The following is a 17,719-nucleotide window of genomic DNA, read 5'->3' as shown; positions in this document are numbered from 1 at the left end:
AAGGTCAGCCTGAACTATATAGGGAGACCCTGACTCAAAGAAAGGTTTCTTCATTTGCATTTACATTTTTGTTACAATTTTGAATACCCGTATAAATGAGTGTTATAGTTTGTTTGTGTTTAGATGTTCCCCTAAAGCCTCATGCAGTCATAGGTGGGTCTTTTTCTGGAATTGATCCATGGTACAATGCTAGGCTCAAGGGCACTACAATTAAGGGTGTGAATGCTACCCCCTCTAAGTAACCTGGATAAAATATAAAGGATAGAAAGCTGTGGTCGACCCTTGCTTTGTTTTGCTACTTTCTGCCCACCATGAACTGTTTCTCCTCTGCGATACCTGTCTGCCACACTACCCTGCTGATTATGGACCAAAACCTCTACAAACTTTGAGCTAAATAAACCTTTCCCCCTTAACAGAAACTTTTGTCTCAGCAATGAGAGAAGAGTAACCAAGACAATGAGTAAATGACTGAACCACATTCTAAACCACAATCTTATATAGTAACTTGAAAATGTGTGGAAATATTGATGAAACTTGGTTCTGATGAACAACTTAAAAAATAAGTCCCACCGTATAAACTAGGCATGGTGGTGGAGGTTTATAATCCTAGCACTGGGAAGGCTGAGGCAGCAGGATTGCCATGAGTTGAGTCTAGCTTGGCCTACACAGTGAGTTCAAGGTCAGCCTGCACTACAAACTGATACTGTCTCAAAAAACCAAACGAAGTGGCTGTATGTGGTGGCTCAAGCCTGTAATCCCAGAACTCGGCAGAGCTGAGGCAGGAGGATCTCTGAGAGTTCAAAGCCACCCTGGGCTACATAGTAAATTCAAGGCCAGCTGAACTACAAAGTGAGACCCTCTGTCTCAAAAAACCAAAGCAAACCAAAACAAAAACTACATAAACACATAACTACATACATTATTTTTTTCTTGGTAGTGGGGATGGAACCCAGAGGGCGCTCTATGACTGAGCTGTACTCCAGCCCTTTTCGTTTGAGACAGGGTCTTGCTCAATTTCCTAGGCAGGACTGGAACTTGCAACCCTCCTGCCTCAAGCTCCCTCTGTGCTGGGATTACAGGCTTCACACACATTCTTAAGAAGTTAAACAGCCGGGTGTGGTGGTGCATGCCTGTAATCTCAGCACTCAGGAGGTTGAGGCAGGAGGATCACTGTGAGTTTGAGGCCAGCCTGGGCTATATAGGGAGTTCAGGGCCAGCCTGAACTACAAAGGGAGACCCTACCTCAAAAAACAAAACAAAAAAAAGAACAGTATCACTCTATTATCTATCTAATCATGCTCCAAAATATTGTCATCAAGGTACTGAATTTTAACTGACATATACCTAATTTCACTCAATGTCACATTCTTAATCCCATAGTGCAAGAAATGCTTGTGAAACATGGAATTCTTTCCTATACAAAAACATGAAACAGGTAAGAAAAGAAACTAGACTGGGTTAAAATTTTAGATATTTTAAAGGTCTCTAATATGTGTGAGCTTTGTGGCACTGGGTTGCCTTTTCTGATATTTAAATTACAAGCAATCTCCCCCCAAAAAAGCCCTGTTAAGACTAGTCAAGCTGTACATGTCAAAGTATTTAGTTCCATAAAAACACCAAAGTGCTTCAGGGAAATAAATGGTGACACCATATATAAACATGTATCACGTCCCATTACCCTAAATAAAACAAACAATGCCAACATACCCTGGCTTCTGTTTTGGAACATGCTTGCCATAAAGACTGATTGATTGATTGACTGACTGATTGATTGAGACAGGGCCTTGGTATGTAGCCCAGTAATCCTGCCTCAGCCTCCCAGAGTGCTGGAATTGTAGGTATGTGCCACCCCACCTGGCTTAAAGTTTCATTTTTTAATCAGGTCTATGGGACTTTATTTTTTCATCCAAGTATAATAGTAAACCAAACCATTTGTTTAATAAAAAAATCACCTGAAGATTTCATTTTATGGTGAATGTTCACCTTAATAAAATACACACTTTAAAATGATGATCTGAGTTATCCTCCTGACAAACTTAATACTAAATCTTAGTATTCAGTTTCATCAAATCCTTTACCAATTCGCACATTTGGAAGAAATATTATAAAAAGTAAAAGAAGGATGGAAGTGCTTTAGTAATCAATTTTGATAAACTACAAATAAGTGGCTTTAATAATTTCATGAAATTAAGGTTTAACAAGCCTGATTTTCATCCAGATAATTTTATTTTTACTTAATGCTATTTTTACCATCAAGTAAAAGGTTTTATTAAAAAAAAAGTGAACAATTTGTCACTAAGGTATAATAAACTCATTTTTCTATCCCAAATGAAGATAAAGTCATTTTCACAAAATAAATGTGAATATAACAGAACTAAGCCTCCTATAGGCATCTGATGCTTAAAAATTACCAAATGTTTAAACAATAGAACACTAATTTTTTTTCTTTTTTTTTTTTTGGTACCATGGATCGAACTCTGGACCTTGCACTTGCGAGGCAGGGGTCAGAACCACTGAGCTAAATTCCTAGCCCTTTTCTTTTCTTTTTTTGTGAGACAGAGTCTCAAAAAAAAATGCTGGGCCAGGGATTTAGCTCAGTGGTTCGGGTGCCTGCCTTGCAAGCGCAAAGTCCCGAGTTCGATCCCTGGTACCAAAAAAACCAAAAAAAGGCTGGCCTTGAACTCATACCAATCATCTTACCTCGGCCTCCTCGCGGAACACTAAATTTTTGAATTAGTTGAGTGATATCCAAAATTTCATCTGGTAGAGGTAATTTTAGTTATAAATGAAGATGAAAGATAAAAGTTAATGCTGGAAGAACACTTTTTACAAATGATTAAGTCTTAGTTTTATTTAAAAATTTGCTGCATAAAAATTATAGAGAAAAATTCCCATATTTGAAAACAGCTACAAGAATCGAAGTAGAACACAGGATTGTAATGAGCAGAGTCACAGAACATACTAAAGAGCTGTGTATACTCAGTCCCACTGGAACGTGTAGGGTCACATTCTTATGTATCTGTGGAAAGAGAGGGACAGAAAATTAAAGACATTTAAAATGCAGCACATCCTTCTCAGGTGAGACCACTGTTTCTTTGATTTTATTTTTTATTTATTTATTTTTGGTTTTTTTGAGTCAGGGTCTCCCTTTGTAGTTCAAGGGTGGCCCTGAACTCACTATGTAGCCCAGGCTGGCCTCAAACTTGCTAAGATCCTCCTGCCTCAACCACCTGAGTACTAGGATTACAACCGTGCACTACCACGCCTGGCTTGATTTTAATTTGATCTCTTCCTTCTTTCTTTTAAATCTTTCAGCCAATGCTACATTTTATGTAACATTATTGTTTGACTGTTAGATCTAATATTTCATTTAATGTTACAAACCAGACTCAATTCCCACAATAACTCATAAGTTGATATTAGTTCTAACTTTTCCCACTCTTTACATCGAGTTGAATATACACTATTCTTTTCTTGAAAAGCTATATCCCGACATCACCCCTAGGGTCAATATAAACATGTTCTTCCTCTTAGTCTGTTTCACATTAGAATACAGAATTCTAAGTTGAGCCCTAGAAGAAAAACATTAAAACAACAAAAAAACTAAAATACTTATCCTGTTTCCTGGCTTCTCTCCCATACATTTGTTATTTACATATTATACAACTGAACTGAATATGTCCTTTACTGTGGCTAGCAATGCAAAAATTGTCCTATGTTTAACTTAGTTTCTACTTTCCATTTGATTCTGAAGATAAAGGGATTCACTTAGAAACCTTGGGAAATTTTATGGTTTAAAAATAAGTTTTGGGGTGTTTTTTTTTGGTACCAGGGATGGAATTCAGGACCTTGTGCTTGCAAGGCAGGAACGGTGCCACTGAGCTAAATCCCTGGCCCTAAAAATAAATTTTAACAAAGATTAAATTTAGACAGCTTAGGAATATTTTCATTTTTGGTTGCTGTTTATAGATAATTGGATTGATTACACACACACACACACACAAACACACACAAAGTTACAAACCCAATCTGTAAAAACTGGTATCTGAAGCCAGGCACAGTAGCACACATCTGTGATTGTAGCATTTAGGCTGTGGCGGGAGGATCACTGCAAGTTCAAGGCTAACCTGGACTACATAAGATTGAGGGCAGCCTAAACTACATAGTGAGACCATGACTCCAAAAACAATAGTACATCAAAAAAAAAAAATGGTATGTTAAACAAAACTTAGTATAGAATATCACCTAATTAATGGCCTAATACCTATTTTTCTGAGATTGATAGATATATTATAAAGAAAAAAGTCTAAAATGCTTATGATTGCTTAGTTTGTTACATGGTCTTAAAGTAAACCAGATTGAAAATGTTTTAATACTGTAATTATTTATTTTATAGCAATGCAAACTACTAATATTTTTGTTTTGTGGTGGTCTCAATTTTTTTTTACAATCAATAAACAGAAAATAAACACTAAGCATATGCTCACTCATATAAAAAATTAAATGCATTTTTCCGATGTAAATCAGAGTTTAAATAAAAGTTTGGGTCCTAGATGGAATTGGCAGTTTACTCAAAAGCAATTCTATGCTAAAACAGCAGTTATATCTGTTCGAAGAAAGCTCCCCAATATAAAACAGCACTGCTTAGTAGTAAGCCTTCAGTATCAGAAGTTCTCCTAGCTAATCTGGTGGATAAACTAAGCAACCACAAGGAAATTGCTTCAAATTTCGATACCCAGAATAGTACATATGAATAAGACTGCCTTATGATTATCTGATTAACAGTTAAGATGTCTGCTTGCTTAAATTTTAAATTTATTTTATTTTTGTTGCACTTATTTAACTTTTTTGGTTTTTTGGGTTTTTTTGTACTGGGAATCGAAATTGGGTCCTTTCACCTCAAGGCAGGCGGCGGAGCCACTGAGCTAAATCCCCAGTCCGTCAAAACAAGTTGCAGAGAAAAAAAGAAAAACAAGTTGCAGAGGTAAAAACTACAAAAATAGTTTGAAATAGCCTCAACTTGGATATAAAATAGTAATACAATTGTCTAAAAACTTTATCACAGTTAAAATATTAGTACTTTGGGTGTTATTTACCTTTTTCTACTTGCTCTATGTAACCTAATAAAGTTACTAATTTATTTTTTTATTCAAAAATTAATAAAAAGTAGGGCCAGGGATTTAGCTCAGTGGTTCTGCCATCTGCCTCGCAAGTGCAAGGACCCAAGTTCAATCCCTAGTACCAAAAAAAAAAATTAATAGAAAGTTGTAATTAAAAATAAAGCTTTCCTGGCCGGGGATTTAGCTTAGGAGTTCTGGTGCCTGTGTTGCAAGCGCAAGGTCCCGAGTTCGATCCCCAATACCAAAAAAAAAAAAAAAGAAATACATCTAAAAAAAAATTAAAAATAAAAAAAATAAAGCTTTCCTGATATAGGAAAACCAGCTGAACTTGCTACTATTTTTCTCTGCCATTTCACCCCTTTGAGTAGTACACCAGCTATATAGTACTTCTGTTCGGAACCAGAGAGACACGACTGGCCGTAGATCACCAGTCCCCCAGCTGAATGGTTCTTTACCCAAACGGGAGTCAGTGTTGCCAACAATAGCAAAGAAAGAGTATTAAAAACAAAAAGCAGCATTCAACATTTAGAGGATAAAATGCTAATTCCTTAAATGTAGAAGAAACAGACTTTTAAATGAGAAAACACTGAGACAGAATATGATTGGCTCACTGGTTGGTACTTCAGGCAGCTCCACTGGCAGACGTTCTTACTCTTCAGAGCACAAGGAGCTGCCACCTCGGATTGGGCCCAGCAGCTCAACACCGGGAACTCTGAGAGAAGCAGAAGAACACATTATCAGAAAACCTGTGTTTGGACTCAGGACTAGGCTTGTATTGAACCTCAACGCAAGTTTTTGGTGCTGGGATAAGAGTAATTAAACATTTGAACACACGTTGTATATGACTTGGATTCATCTATAATGTGCTGTTATCTTAGTATCCTTTTTTTTTTTTTTTTTTGGTACTGGGGATGAACTCCGACTTACAAAGCAGGTGGCGGAACCACTGAGCCAAATCCCCAGCCCTAGTGACCTTTTTTTTATAGGAAGCCTAAGAAATTAAAATTATAATTATCACAGAGGTTGTACATGACTTCTTAAATTCCATTACAAATTTAAGACTTGTTGATTTTCCAGTAGTAGGGATTGAACCCTGGGCCTCACACATGCTAGGAAAGCACTCTACCACCAAGCTACTCCCTAGCCTTCTTTTATTTTATTTTTTAATTTTGAGATACAGTTTTGCTAAGTCGCTAAACTGCCCAGGTTAGACTCAAACTTGCAATCCTCTTGACTCAGCCTCTGAAAATGCTGGGATTACATCCATTGGTCACTGTGCCCAGCTCTGAACCCTTTATTTTGAGATAGGGTACAGGCTGGCCTTGAATTTGCAATCCTCTACTTCAGCCTCCTGAGTACCTAGGATTACAGGTGTGTGCCACTACACTGGGCTCTTTTTTGGATGTGTAATATACATTGAGAAAAGCAAGCACAACTTAATTGTACAACTGACAAATTTCCATATAAAAAGCACTTAGATCAAAATAAAAATAATAAATATCAGATCTACCACTATTTTCTCAGGAAAGGTACTTTTTTCAAATCTGACTTAGAAGGGTTAAAAAAAAAGTACCATTAATACAAACATACAACTAGGCTGGATGAAGAAAGCTAATATGACTGAACATTTCTTAATTTTCTCATCATGAGAGGTTTTTTTTTCATTTTATTGGTACATTTTAGATATACATAATGATCACATTTATATAGGGAATTTGTACCTGTACGTGATATATCTTGCTGCTTCTTTTTTTCCCCCTATTCCCCTCCCCTCCCTTCAACCCCTCCTCCCTTCCTTATTTACAAAAGCTTTGTTTCCATTTTTTTCCTTCTATTCTCTTTTTTTCCTTGTCCCTTCCTTACTTTCCCCTTCCCCCTCCTCTTATTCCCCTCCCCATTTGAATATACATCATGAAAGCTTTTGATGATGGCAAATGTAACACTAAAAGCAATCTGTTTGCCAGTTTCTAGTGAACAGTTTTATTGACTTTTGTAAACATTCTATATAAGTCAGCCCAAATTTAGAGACATAACCAGAAATCTGAAAGAGGCTTCTTAAACTAAGGAAAAGTCTTGATTCTGAGAAAACTGTGAAAACAAAAGAGCAAAGGAATCTTTAACTTACCTCAATCTCCACAAAAAAATAGAACAATCATACCGCAAAACTAAAAGCTTGAGGACAAAGCTTACAATGAAAGCAGGTGATAAAGTATCCCTTTAGACACTAAAATACAGCAGGTGAAACAAAACACAAAAAGCCACAAATCCTGTAATGTCAGTACACAGATGCAAGAAAAGCAGCCAAGAGACAACATGGATCAATGGGTACGAAAACAAACAATCAGATGTCATTCACCAACTAATGAAAGAATATAGCACCTCTCATGGTCTTGTCAAAGGAATCTGAATCTGATCATACCTCTGGACTCACCTGCCAGTTTCCAGGAAGTAAAGGGGTCAGAGGAACATGATTAAGCCGAGTTGTGAGGAAAACCCCAATCATGAGAAATCAACAGGTCAAATGCCCTGGTTTCTTTTTTTCCCCCTGGTACCGGGAATCGAACTCAGGGTCTTGTGATTCCAAGGCAGGCGCAGTGCCTCTGAACTAAATCCGCGGCACCTAGGCCTGGTTTCTTTTTCTTTTTGGTATCAGGGATCAAACTCGGGACCCTATGCTTTCCATGCAGGCGGTGGAACCACTGAGCTAAATCCCGGCCCTAGGCCTGGTTTCTTTCAATAAATTAAAGAAAAGAGACAAAGGAAAACTGCTAACCAAGAGACTTAGTGGAAGTAAGAGATTTTTTTAAAAAATGGACAACACTAAATGATAGTATCTAAGAATCTTGCTCATTATGGTGATAAAATACTGTATAAAGAAACATAAAGAAAGGATGAAAAGTCAGTACAGTAAGTTACTCTTAGAGGGAAGGGGGAGGTTATGGTTGGGACAAAACAAATGAAGTTGCTAGTAGCGTGGCCAGCAAAGTATTATATTCTCACCTAGGAGGTAGTTACAAGGGTATTTGCCTTACTATAATCCATCAAAGTCCATATTTGTGTTTTTCCATATCTGCACTTCATTTTACAATCAAAAAGTTATTAAAAAACAAAACATGCTTTTGCCATCATACCGCTATTATTTTCAGCCCTCAGAAAAGACTTTCAGAGAAACCCACTTTCCGGTCCCTCTTCTGTCTCTCTTAGGCAGAAGCTTTCTTTTTTTTTTTTTCTTTTTTTTTTTTTGCAGAAGCTTTCCTTCTCCCAATAAAGTTTTCCTACTCTTAACCTCCGTTGTTTCTAGAATTCATTCTTTGATTTTAGAGAACACGAACTCACATTTCGGATATCTAGTAGGTTTGGGAGTTACATCTCTTCCCCTTATATCATTTTGGAGATCTTCTACCGAGATTGCTGGTCAGAGTTTGGAGACCAAAACTAGAAAGGTAACTGGGCTAAGAGGACAGCCAGTATTTTGGCCCTGGCCCCTCAAGGTCAACAAAGATCCAGGACACAAAGGAACCTTTCCTACAGGATACTACATCTTTGATTCCATGACAGTTCAAAAGGTGAAGGAACTGCTATCATGTCTCCTTACTTAAAGTTCCTGTGTCAGAACTTCTACTATCCTATGAAAGTACCAAAGTGTCCAGCAGAGAAATTGAACTAGAAAATGATCTACAGTCATTACAGTCTTATTCTGTGGAGAATAGAGATTGTCTATTAGTGTGATGGTAACAACCAACTAATAAAATTTAGAGACTAGACTACTTATCATGACTGGGGCTCACCAGAAAATGATTGGGACAGTTCTGTCAAAAAAAGCTTTTGGGGCCAGGGATTTGCTTCAGTGGTGCTGCCGCCTGCCTCGCAAGCACAAGGTCCTGTGTTCGATCCCCGGTAGCAAAAGAACAAAACAAAAAACCGACAATAAAATTTGCCCTAATTATAACTAAGGATGCAATTTGTTGGGAAGAGACCATTTCTAGACTTGTAAATAACAGCAATAATAAAGGCTTTACTAATGATAAGAAAAAAAAAGAAAAGACTTTCAACTCTTACCTTGGTCACAGGACATCAACAGATCTGGGTTACCGACCACTATCAAGGTTTCTGCATCCTCACTGTGCGGCCGGTGGTAGCGATAGTGCACAGGCAAAAAGGCCTGGAAACAGTCAGCACACCGTGCATCTTGTCGGGCATAAATGAGAACTTCAGATTCCTTGGACAAATAGCTGGGAGTTTCTATATTAAAATTTTCTGAAACCATCACTGCCTGTTGAGACAATAAATGCTAATCAAAAAAAAAAGAAATGAGGAAAAAATAAGAAGACAAATGTAAAAACATAAGATTGCTGTTCAGATATGCAGAAGTGTCAAATTTACCCCCCTTACAGACCATTTCCAGATGTGATCTGCTCTGCATATAACAGTGGTAAACTCAAGAAATGATGCCCTGGGACACCAAATTTCCCGTAACAATTGTCTCTGTAAATTTTCTTATTCACCTGTGTTTGGGTGACAAAACAGGTCCCAAAAAAGAGAAATTTTGTGAATAAATATAGCACAATTAAATAAGTACAAAAACCAATAAAGCCGCCTGTCCCGCAAGTGCAAGGACCCGAGTTTGATCCCCAGTGCCAAAAAAAACTATTGTAAGTGCCTGGGCATGGTGGCACATGCCTGTAATCCTAGCACTGAGGCAGCCAGCCTGGGCTACACAGGGAGTTCAAGCCAGCTGAACTACACAGTGAGACCCTGTCTCAATAAAAAAGAAAAAAAGAGAGAAAGAGAGAAAGAAAGAAAGAGAGAGAGAAAGAGAAAGAGAGAGAGAGAGAGAGAGAGAGAGAGAGAGAGAGAGAAAAGAAAGAAAAGAAAAGAAACAATTATAAGTATTACACCAAAAGTGAAAATGGACATGTAGCAAAAATTAGTTATGTGGGTATATGTATTTACTTAGTATACATGTGTCTTACTTTTCCTGTTGCTGAGACACCCACAAGTTAAAAGGAGGAAAGGTTTATTTGAGCTCAGTTTATAGAAGTTTCAGTTAGTCGGGCCGGGGATTTAGCTCAGTGGTTCCACAGCCTGCCTCGTAAGCACAAGGTCCTAAGTTTGATCCCCAGTACAAAAAAAAAAAGGTTCAGTTAGTCAAGTCATCTGGCTCCAAGGCAGGGCAGCATGGCAGAAGGGCATCACAGTGAAACAGTCCATGGCATGACAGGCAAAAGGTAGTGATTAGCGAGCAGCAGCAAGCCTGCCTTCTTTCTACCCTTTATATTCCAGGCTACAATATGATTGGTGACACCCAGGCATACCCAGAATGGGGCCTCCATTATCTACACTCTTAATCCCAATATCACACCCTTAGTTCACAGTCATACACCCTAATCTAGCTACATTTGAAACTCCCCACCTATAAGCACATGAGACTTTGGGGGGACATCTAGATATGAGCTGTAACGGTATTCATACTACATATTTATGTATTTATACATGCACATATACACATTCAGAGATCATACACATAACCTATGTATGGACACACACACACTCCTTTTCTTTTTTTTTTTTGTTTTTTGTGGTTTTTTGTGGTTTTTTTTCACACTCCTTTTCTTAGGATTCTCTATGCAGAGCCCTGACATACCTCAGAGAAATAAGCAGCATTCACTCCATCACTCCAAGCATCCTCAAATTCTAACTGGCAGTGATTAAAAAATTCTATATAGTTTTTCACACAATGTTCCACATGTCAAATCATAGTAACAGAACCCACTGGCAAAGGTCAAGGAATTAAATAGATTTATAAATGATGAGGGACCTCAGAGGTGAACTAATTAAAACCACTGTTCCAACAAGGGGCTTTTCCATTCACTTTGAGTCATCTCATCCTACTACTGTTAAAGGATTCTTTTTCATGAGTAGAAACTTTATGTGCTGGCCTCTAATATTTACTAATCGTTCTTGCTTACAATGTCTGCAATAAATCTGATCTTATTCCACCAAAGATCTTTCACGTATCAGAAGGCAACCGTGCTGCCACCACTAAGTCCTTTCCTCACAGGGAAACAGTTCCAGTTCTCTTGGTTTCTCATAAAATGGTTCCCAGGCCATTCATTTGAGTTACTATCTGAAATATTCATAAAGTATAGTGGCAATATCACTGTCATTATGCAAAACTTGCATTAGCTTAACAGATTTTGCTCGGTATGTGATACACACACACACACACACACACACATTTTTTTTAAATAAAAGTTTTTGGAAGGTACTGGAGATTAAACCCAGAGCCTTCCAACTGAGCTCATCCCCTTTTGGAGTGTTCTATACATGTCAATTAGGTCAAGTTAGTTGAAGTTTTGCCTAAATGCTATAGGTTTACCAATTTTCTGTCTAATCCTATCAATTATTACGAGTAGGACTCTGAAATTTCCAATTATAACCATAGGTTTTATCATTTCGTTTTGCAGTTCACACATTTTGAAGCTGTTATTTAGGTGTATAAATGTTTAGGAGTGTTATACTTCTGTAAACTGATCTCACCATCTAAAAACCTTTAGTTCTTGCTGGGCGTGGTGGCGCATGCCCTGTAGTCCCAGCACTCGAGAGGCTGAGGCAGGAGGATCACTGCAAGTTCAAGCCCAGACTGAACTGCACAGCGAGACCTTGTATCCAAAAAAAAAAAAAAAAAAAAAAGTGATAGTTCTAGTGACAGACTTTGCTCTGAAATACATTTCTAATATTAGTAGTGCCAGTCCGGCTTTTTTTTTTTGATCCATGTAAGCATATCTTCCCCTATCATTTTACTTTTAATTTATGTTTTAGATGTAAAGACATTTCTTAAACTGGATGTGGTGCCACATGCCTGTAATCCCAGCACTCAGGAGACTGAGGGAGGAGGAGGCCTCAAATTCAAGACTAGCTGCAGCTACACAGTGAGTTCAAAGCTAGCCTGAAGTACATAGCAAGACCGTGTCTTAAAACAAAATAAAAAATAGCCAGGCATGGTGGCACATGCCTGTAGTCCCAGTCCTTGGGAAGCTGAGGCAAGAGGATTACTCTGAGTTTGAGGCCATCTTGGGCTACATAGTGAGTTCAAAACCAGCCTGAACTACATAGTGAGATCATGTCTCAAATAAAAAATTTAAAAAATAAAAACATAAAACATTTCTTCTAAGCTACATATAATTCAGTCTTGCTTTCTTTTCTAATTCAATGACTTACATTTTTTAATAGGGATATTTATTTACACTCAATACGACTATTAATATGTTTAAATGTGAAGCCATCATTTTGTTTTTTGTTCTCTATTTATAACATCTGTTCTCTATTCCCTATCATCTTTTTCTCCTTCTCTTGGATTAGCTGAAGTATTTTATTCCATTTTATCTGCCTGGCTGGCAAATTAGCTACAACTTTGTTATTTTCATGACTGCTTTAGGGTTTATATATTTAACTTCTCATAGTCCACCTTCAAGTGCTACTAAACTACTTCACAATTTGTATAATAACTTTATACATAAAAGTGTGTTTAACTTTTTCTCCCTTAAGTCCTAGGGAATGAATCCAGGGCCTGGCATGTGCTAGGCAACCATTCTACCACTGAGCCACAACCCCAGCCCTTTTAATTTTATGTTGAAATGTGCCCACACTAGTGTTAAACTCAAGATCCTCCTCCCTCAGGCTCCTGCATATCTGGGTTTACAGGTACATGCCACTATGCCATTATACACTTTCAATTTCCCCCTTCTAACCTTTGTGCTATTTCTGTCACACATTTTACTTTTACAAATAGCATGAATGCTACATAACTACATTGTTATTTTTGTTAATAATCTCATATAGAGAGTTAAATAGTAAGGGAAAAGAAGACATATTTACCCACATAGTTACCACTTTAAGCATTCTCCTTTCTTTGGAGTACATCTAGATTTCACCTGAAGACTTATTGTAACATTTCTTGTAGTGGAGGTCTAATAACATGTTCTTTCAGCTTTGTATGTGTCAAAGTCTTCATTTCCCCTTCATTTTGAGAGCTATTATCAGTGAGTACAGAATTTTAAAAAATCACAGGTTTTCCTTTTTCTTTTTAATTTTTTTTCCTTTTTTTTTCCCTCCTCCAGTACTGAGGATTAAATCCAAAGTTTCTGCATGTGCTAAGCAAGGACTCTACCACTTGGCTACACAGGGTCTCACTAGTTGCCCAGGCTGGCCTCAAACTTGAGATTCTCCTGCTTCAACTGCCTAAGAAGCTGGGATCACAGGCCTAGCCACGGTCTTTTCTGTTAATACTTTCTTTTCTTTTTTTTTTTTTTTTGTACCAGGGATCAAACTCAGGATCTTGTGCTTGCGAGGCAGGCAGCCTCACCACTGAGCTAAATCCCAGGCCATTTGAGTACTTTTAAGACTATTGTCTCCTTGTCTGTAGTGTTTCTGACAAATGTGCTGTCATTATTTTTGTTTCTCTGTGTAAAAGCTTTCTCCTCTTGGTGCTTTTAAGATTTTCTTACTGTTTTAAAAAAATTTTCGGGTGCCTAGGTGTAGTTTTCTTAAGTTTCTTGTACTTGAACATCTTACATGGGTTCATCAAATTCAGATTATTTTTCAACCAAATATTTTCCATGTTCATTTCTCTGTCACTCCTTTGAGACTCCAATTACACATACAGTAGACCATGTGAAGGTGATACACAGTTCACCTGTGTTCCCTTCACCTTCTGGATTTACCCATTTACACTTTTGGTTGTTCCCATTGCTATGTCTTCAAAATAATCTTTTTTTTTCCTGAGTGTTTCATCTGCCATTAATCCTGTCCATAGTATTTTTCATCTCACACACTACAGTCTTTTTATATATATATATATATATATATATATATATATATATATATATATATGTATTTTTTTGGTACCAGGGATCGAACTTGGGATGTTGAGCTTGCAAGGCAGGCACTAGAATCACTGAGCTAAATCCCCGGCCCTACAGACTTAATATTTAAAAGTTCAATCTGCCCTTCTTACATATCTTCCATGTCTCTACTTAACTTTCAAACAAATAAAAGGTAGGTGTAACAACTGTTTTATGGCCTGCTTATTAATTCTAACGTCTGGGTTGGTTTTGATTGATTCATTTACCTCACCATTATAGGCTGCATTTTGCTACAAGCTTGCACAACTGCTCTTTTTTTTCCTTCAGGATTGGAGTCAAACTCAATGCCTGGAACATGCTAGGCAAGAGCTCTACCACTGAACCATACTCCCAATCCCCTGCCTATTTTTTATTAAGAGTCAAGACAGTGGGAAGTTGGTCTTGTTTTATGCTAGGTACTATGTTTCTTTAAAATTCTTTTATTTTTTACTTTTTGTAGTTCTGGGGATTAAACCCGTGCTAGACAAGCACTCTACCACTGAGCTGTATGCCCAGCCCTATGCTGGGTATTTCTATATTCCTATAAATATTATTTTTTATTCAAAATTATTTAATTATTTTTAATTATACATATTTTCCTATAAATATTCTTAAGCTTTGAGATATAGTTGCTACCTGCAACAGTTTGACTTTTTTGAAGGTCTTGCTTTTAAGATTTGGTATGCAGGACTAAAGCAATGCTAAGTTTGAGACTAAGTCAGTGATGGCAATCCTATGGCATACATGCAGCAGCCACCTATTTGTTATCATTGAAAGCTCTAAAAGGTTCACCATCACTAGAGTAAGTGCTTCTCATCAATGAACAAAAGCTTTTCTGTTTACTCTACCCACCATCCAATAAGTTATGAGGCTTTTCTCAGTCAGCTGATAGGAAGAGAAACCACTAGTGGCCTTGTCTCAGTGGCAGGCACTGTTAACTCTAATTTTGTCAGCTGGTTCTCTCCCTGGCCTCAGCAGTTTCTCTCATGTAGGCACTAATCAGTGCTCAGCTACCTACTTGAGGGAACCGTCCACAGCTCTCAGGAGTGTTGGGTGGGTGCAGTTCCCTCCCCTCCAATACACTGGTGAACTGTAGTGACCTTTGTTTATCCAGAACCTTAACCTTATCTCTACAAGCAGGAAGTCCACCAGGCTCTGTCTGAGTTCCTCCTTCCTGCACTACAACCTGAAAACTCTTAAGGAAGTGAGTAGGGACAATCATGGGCTCACCTTCATTATTTCCCCTCTCTTAGATTTCACACCTTTCTCTGCTAATATTCATTGCCTATTTTCATTATTTTATATATTTTATTTCTTGTGTTAAGTGGAAGACTAAATCTGTTCTTTGCTCTCCTACATGTTCAGAAGTCTTGACACTACAAATTTTGCCTGAGTAAAACTTATGGTTTTGAAAACACAATGTTTTCACAAGACCTACAGAATAGCAATTTCCTATATTTCAATCTAATATTATACTGTTTTCAAAGAATATGAGAGGCCTTTGATTCCAGGTACCTGTTTAGGGGCCGATGATGTAGGTCAGTGGTAAAGCACTTGCCTAGCATATACAAGGCACTGGGTTTGATCCTGGGACTGAAGAAAATTTAAAAATCTGCCTAACAGCCCTACCTAGAAATGAGGTTTATTTGTTATTTTATCCTTGGTGAATCTTTTTAAAGATTGTATTTATTTTTAAACTGCTCACAAACTCCTTATAAAGCATTTGTTGCCACACTACTCTATTGCTTTGGACTGATGGAGCCAAAAATTGTCTCACCAGGAAGAGATGAGGTCTCGGTCTAAGTATATGGGCATCAACTAACCCTTACATATGAATTATCTTCCAACCAGTTAAACATCATATGATACTACTTCTCATGAAAGAATTTCCCTGCACAGGAAAGGGACCCTAGTGTCAACTCAGCTAGAAAGAAGGAAAAAGTATTTGATATATCAAGAAATCAACTTTCGGGACATGGATTTAGCTCAGTGGTTCCACCACCTGCCTCGCAAGGACAAGGTCCTGAGTTCAATCCCTGGTACCAAAAAAAAAAAAAAGAAAGAAATCAACTTTCAATTATGTCACAACTGTGATATCTACTTGCCTAGAAATTTTCAAAACAAAACAAAAATAAAATATTTAGACAGTAGATTATGGAGCAGAAAATCAAGATAAAGAAAAGCTTGTCAATCAGTGTACAATGGCACCCTTTCCCTCCCCCTCTTCTTGTAATGATCCACCTACAAACATTCAAATCTTATCGCAACCAAAGGTATAGACATGTAGCTTCATCTTGGATATTCCTTTTTTAATTTTAATTTTTTCCAGTATCAAGAATTGAACTCGACCTGGAGCTTGCCAGGCAGGCACAGTGCTGCTAGGATACATCTGCAGCCCATATATTCCTTTTTTAAAAATTCTATTTTCTTAGAACATTGAAAGTGATTTTATCAAGTGGGTCCTAAATATGATTCCAAGCTATGTTATTTACAAGTTGAGAACTGTGTGCGGGAGACCAGCTTGAAACCGCAATGAGCAAGCTTTAAAATATTACTGAATTGGCTTATAGTTCCACTATTGATTAAAAATGTGAGTCAATACAAGGCCTTGGTGTGACTTGTTAAATGAGCCTTTGGCTGGTATACAGAGACAGAATTCCCTACGCCAACAGTCACAATTGAGATCTCAATGATCAAGGAGATTATGATGTCTCTAATAACAAGATGACACTACTGCTGAGGATTTATGACTCCATGCAAGCCATTCTCCCAGATCAAAGGTTAGCTAAAGATAATATAGGCGGCTTGTTAACTATGACCTGCAAGATAACACAAGTGGCTTGTTAATTGTGACTCATCCTTCCCAAAAATGCAATCTTAGGCTGGGGATTTAGCTCAGTGGTCTTGCTGCTTGCTGCACAAGCGCAAGGACCCAAGTTCGATCCCTTGTACCAAAAAAGCAAACAAACAAAAAATGCAATCCTTCCTCCCTTTTATAGACTAGTTCATTAGTGACTTAAGTCCTGCTATTCCTTACATCCGCCTTTATGCCCCTTGCTATGTTGTATCTTTTTTTTTTTTTTTTTGGTACCGGGGATGGAACTCGGGACCTTGTGCTTGCGAGGCAGGCGGCAGAACCACTGAGCTAAATCCCTGGTCCCCTTGCTATGTTGTATAATCATAAATACTGACAAATCCAGAGCTTGTGGCCTTAGCCAGGAAGATCAGATGGTCTTAGCCGGGAGAGAGCTAAGATCAGATCCCAGCGCCCCAAGTAATAAACTATCATTTGTTCTTATTTTCTCATTCTTTGTTCTTTGTATATTATTCTTTCATCCTGTGCTATACCCTCAGTCAGGTGGTGGGGCATCCCTTGATACTATGTTTAAATTTGAAAGCTGTACTTATAATGCACAACTCAGTGAAGGGAAGAAACAGCAAGGTCCTTCCAGACACATATGTGTAAACTGCTGTATGTACTATTTATGAACAAAAAACTCTTTGAGGGCCGGGGATTTAGCTCAGTGGCACCGCGTCTGCCTTGCAAGTGCAAGGTCCTGAGTTAGATCCCTGGTACCAAAACAAAAAACAATGACAAAAACAAACAAACAAAAAACTCTTTGCACAGAGGAAGAAACTTGGTAACTAGGAGTAGAGATAGGTGGAAGTTTATCATTGTACGCCTTATTGTATCTC

General features: G+C 37.8%; 2 protein-coding genes across 2 annotated transcripts in view; both read right to left on the bottom strand.

Moving 5' to 3' along the window:
* The window catches only part of Pak2 (p21 (RAC1) activated kinase 2), a 69,978-nt gene extending 64,147 nt beyond the window's left edge, over nt 1-5,831 (bottom strand). Inside the window, exons 1-2 of the mRNA XM_021255101.2 lie at nt 5,732-5,831; nt 2,963-3,019 (exon numbers count right to left, since the gene is read on the bottom strand). The gene's annotated coding sequence lies outside the window, so the exon portion shown is untranslated. The remainder of the gene's footprint in view (nt 1-2,962; nt 3,020-5,731) is intronic.
* Nucleotides 2,824-17,719, bottom strand: part of Pigx (phosphatidylinositol glycan anchor biosynthesis class X) — a 22,977-nt gene continuing 8,081 nt past the window's right edge. Inside the window, exons 4-6 of the mRNA XM_004835179.4 lie at nt 9,180-9,393; nt 5,732-5,832; nt 2,824-3,019 (exon numbers count right to left, since the gene is read on the bottom strand). Of these exons, the coding sequence (XP_004835236.2) occupies nt 2,876-3,019; nt 5,732-5,832; nt 9,180-9,387 (453 nt within the window). The 5' untranslated portion in view covers nt 9,388-9,393 and the 3' untranslated portion in view covers nt 2,824-2,875. The remainder of the gene's footprint in view (nt 3,020-5,731; nt 5,833-9,179; nt 9,394-17,719) is intronic.

This window comes from Heterocephalus glaber, unplaced genomic scaffold, assembly GCF_053883595.1.
Source record: "Heterocephalus glaber isolate CG9 unplaced genomic scaffold, H.glaber_assembly_v1.0 deba00001504, whole genome shotgun sequence".
Taxonomy (NCBI): domain Eukaryota; kingdom Metazoa; phylum Chordata; class Mammalia; order Rodentia; family Bathyergidae; genus Heterocephalus; species Heterocephalus glaber.
The sequence above is the reverse complement of the archived record's forward strand: the minus strand, read 5'-3'. Positions and strand labels throughout refer to the sequence as shown.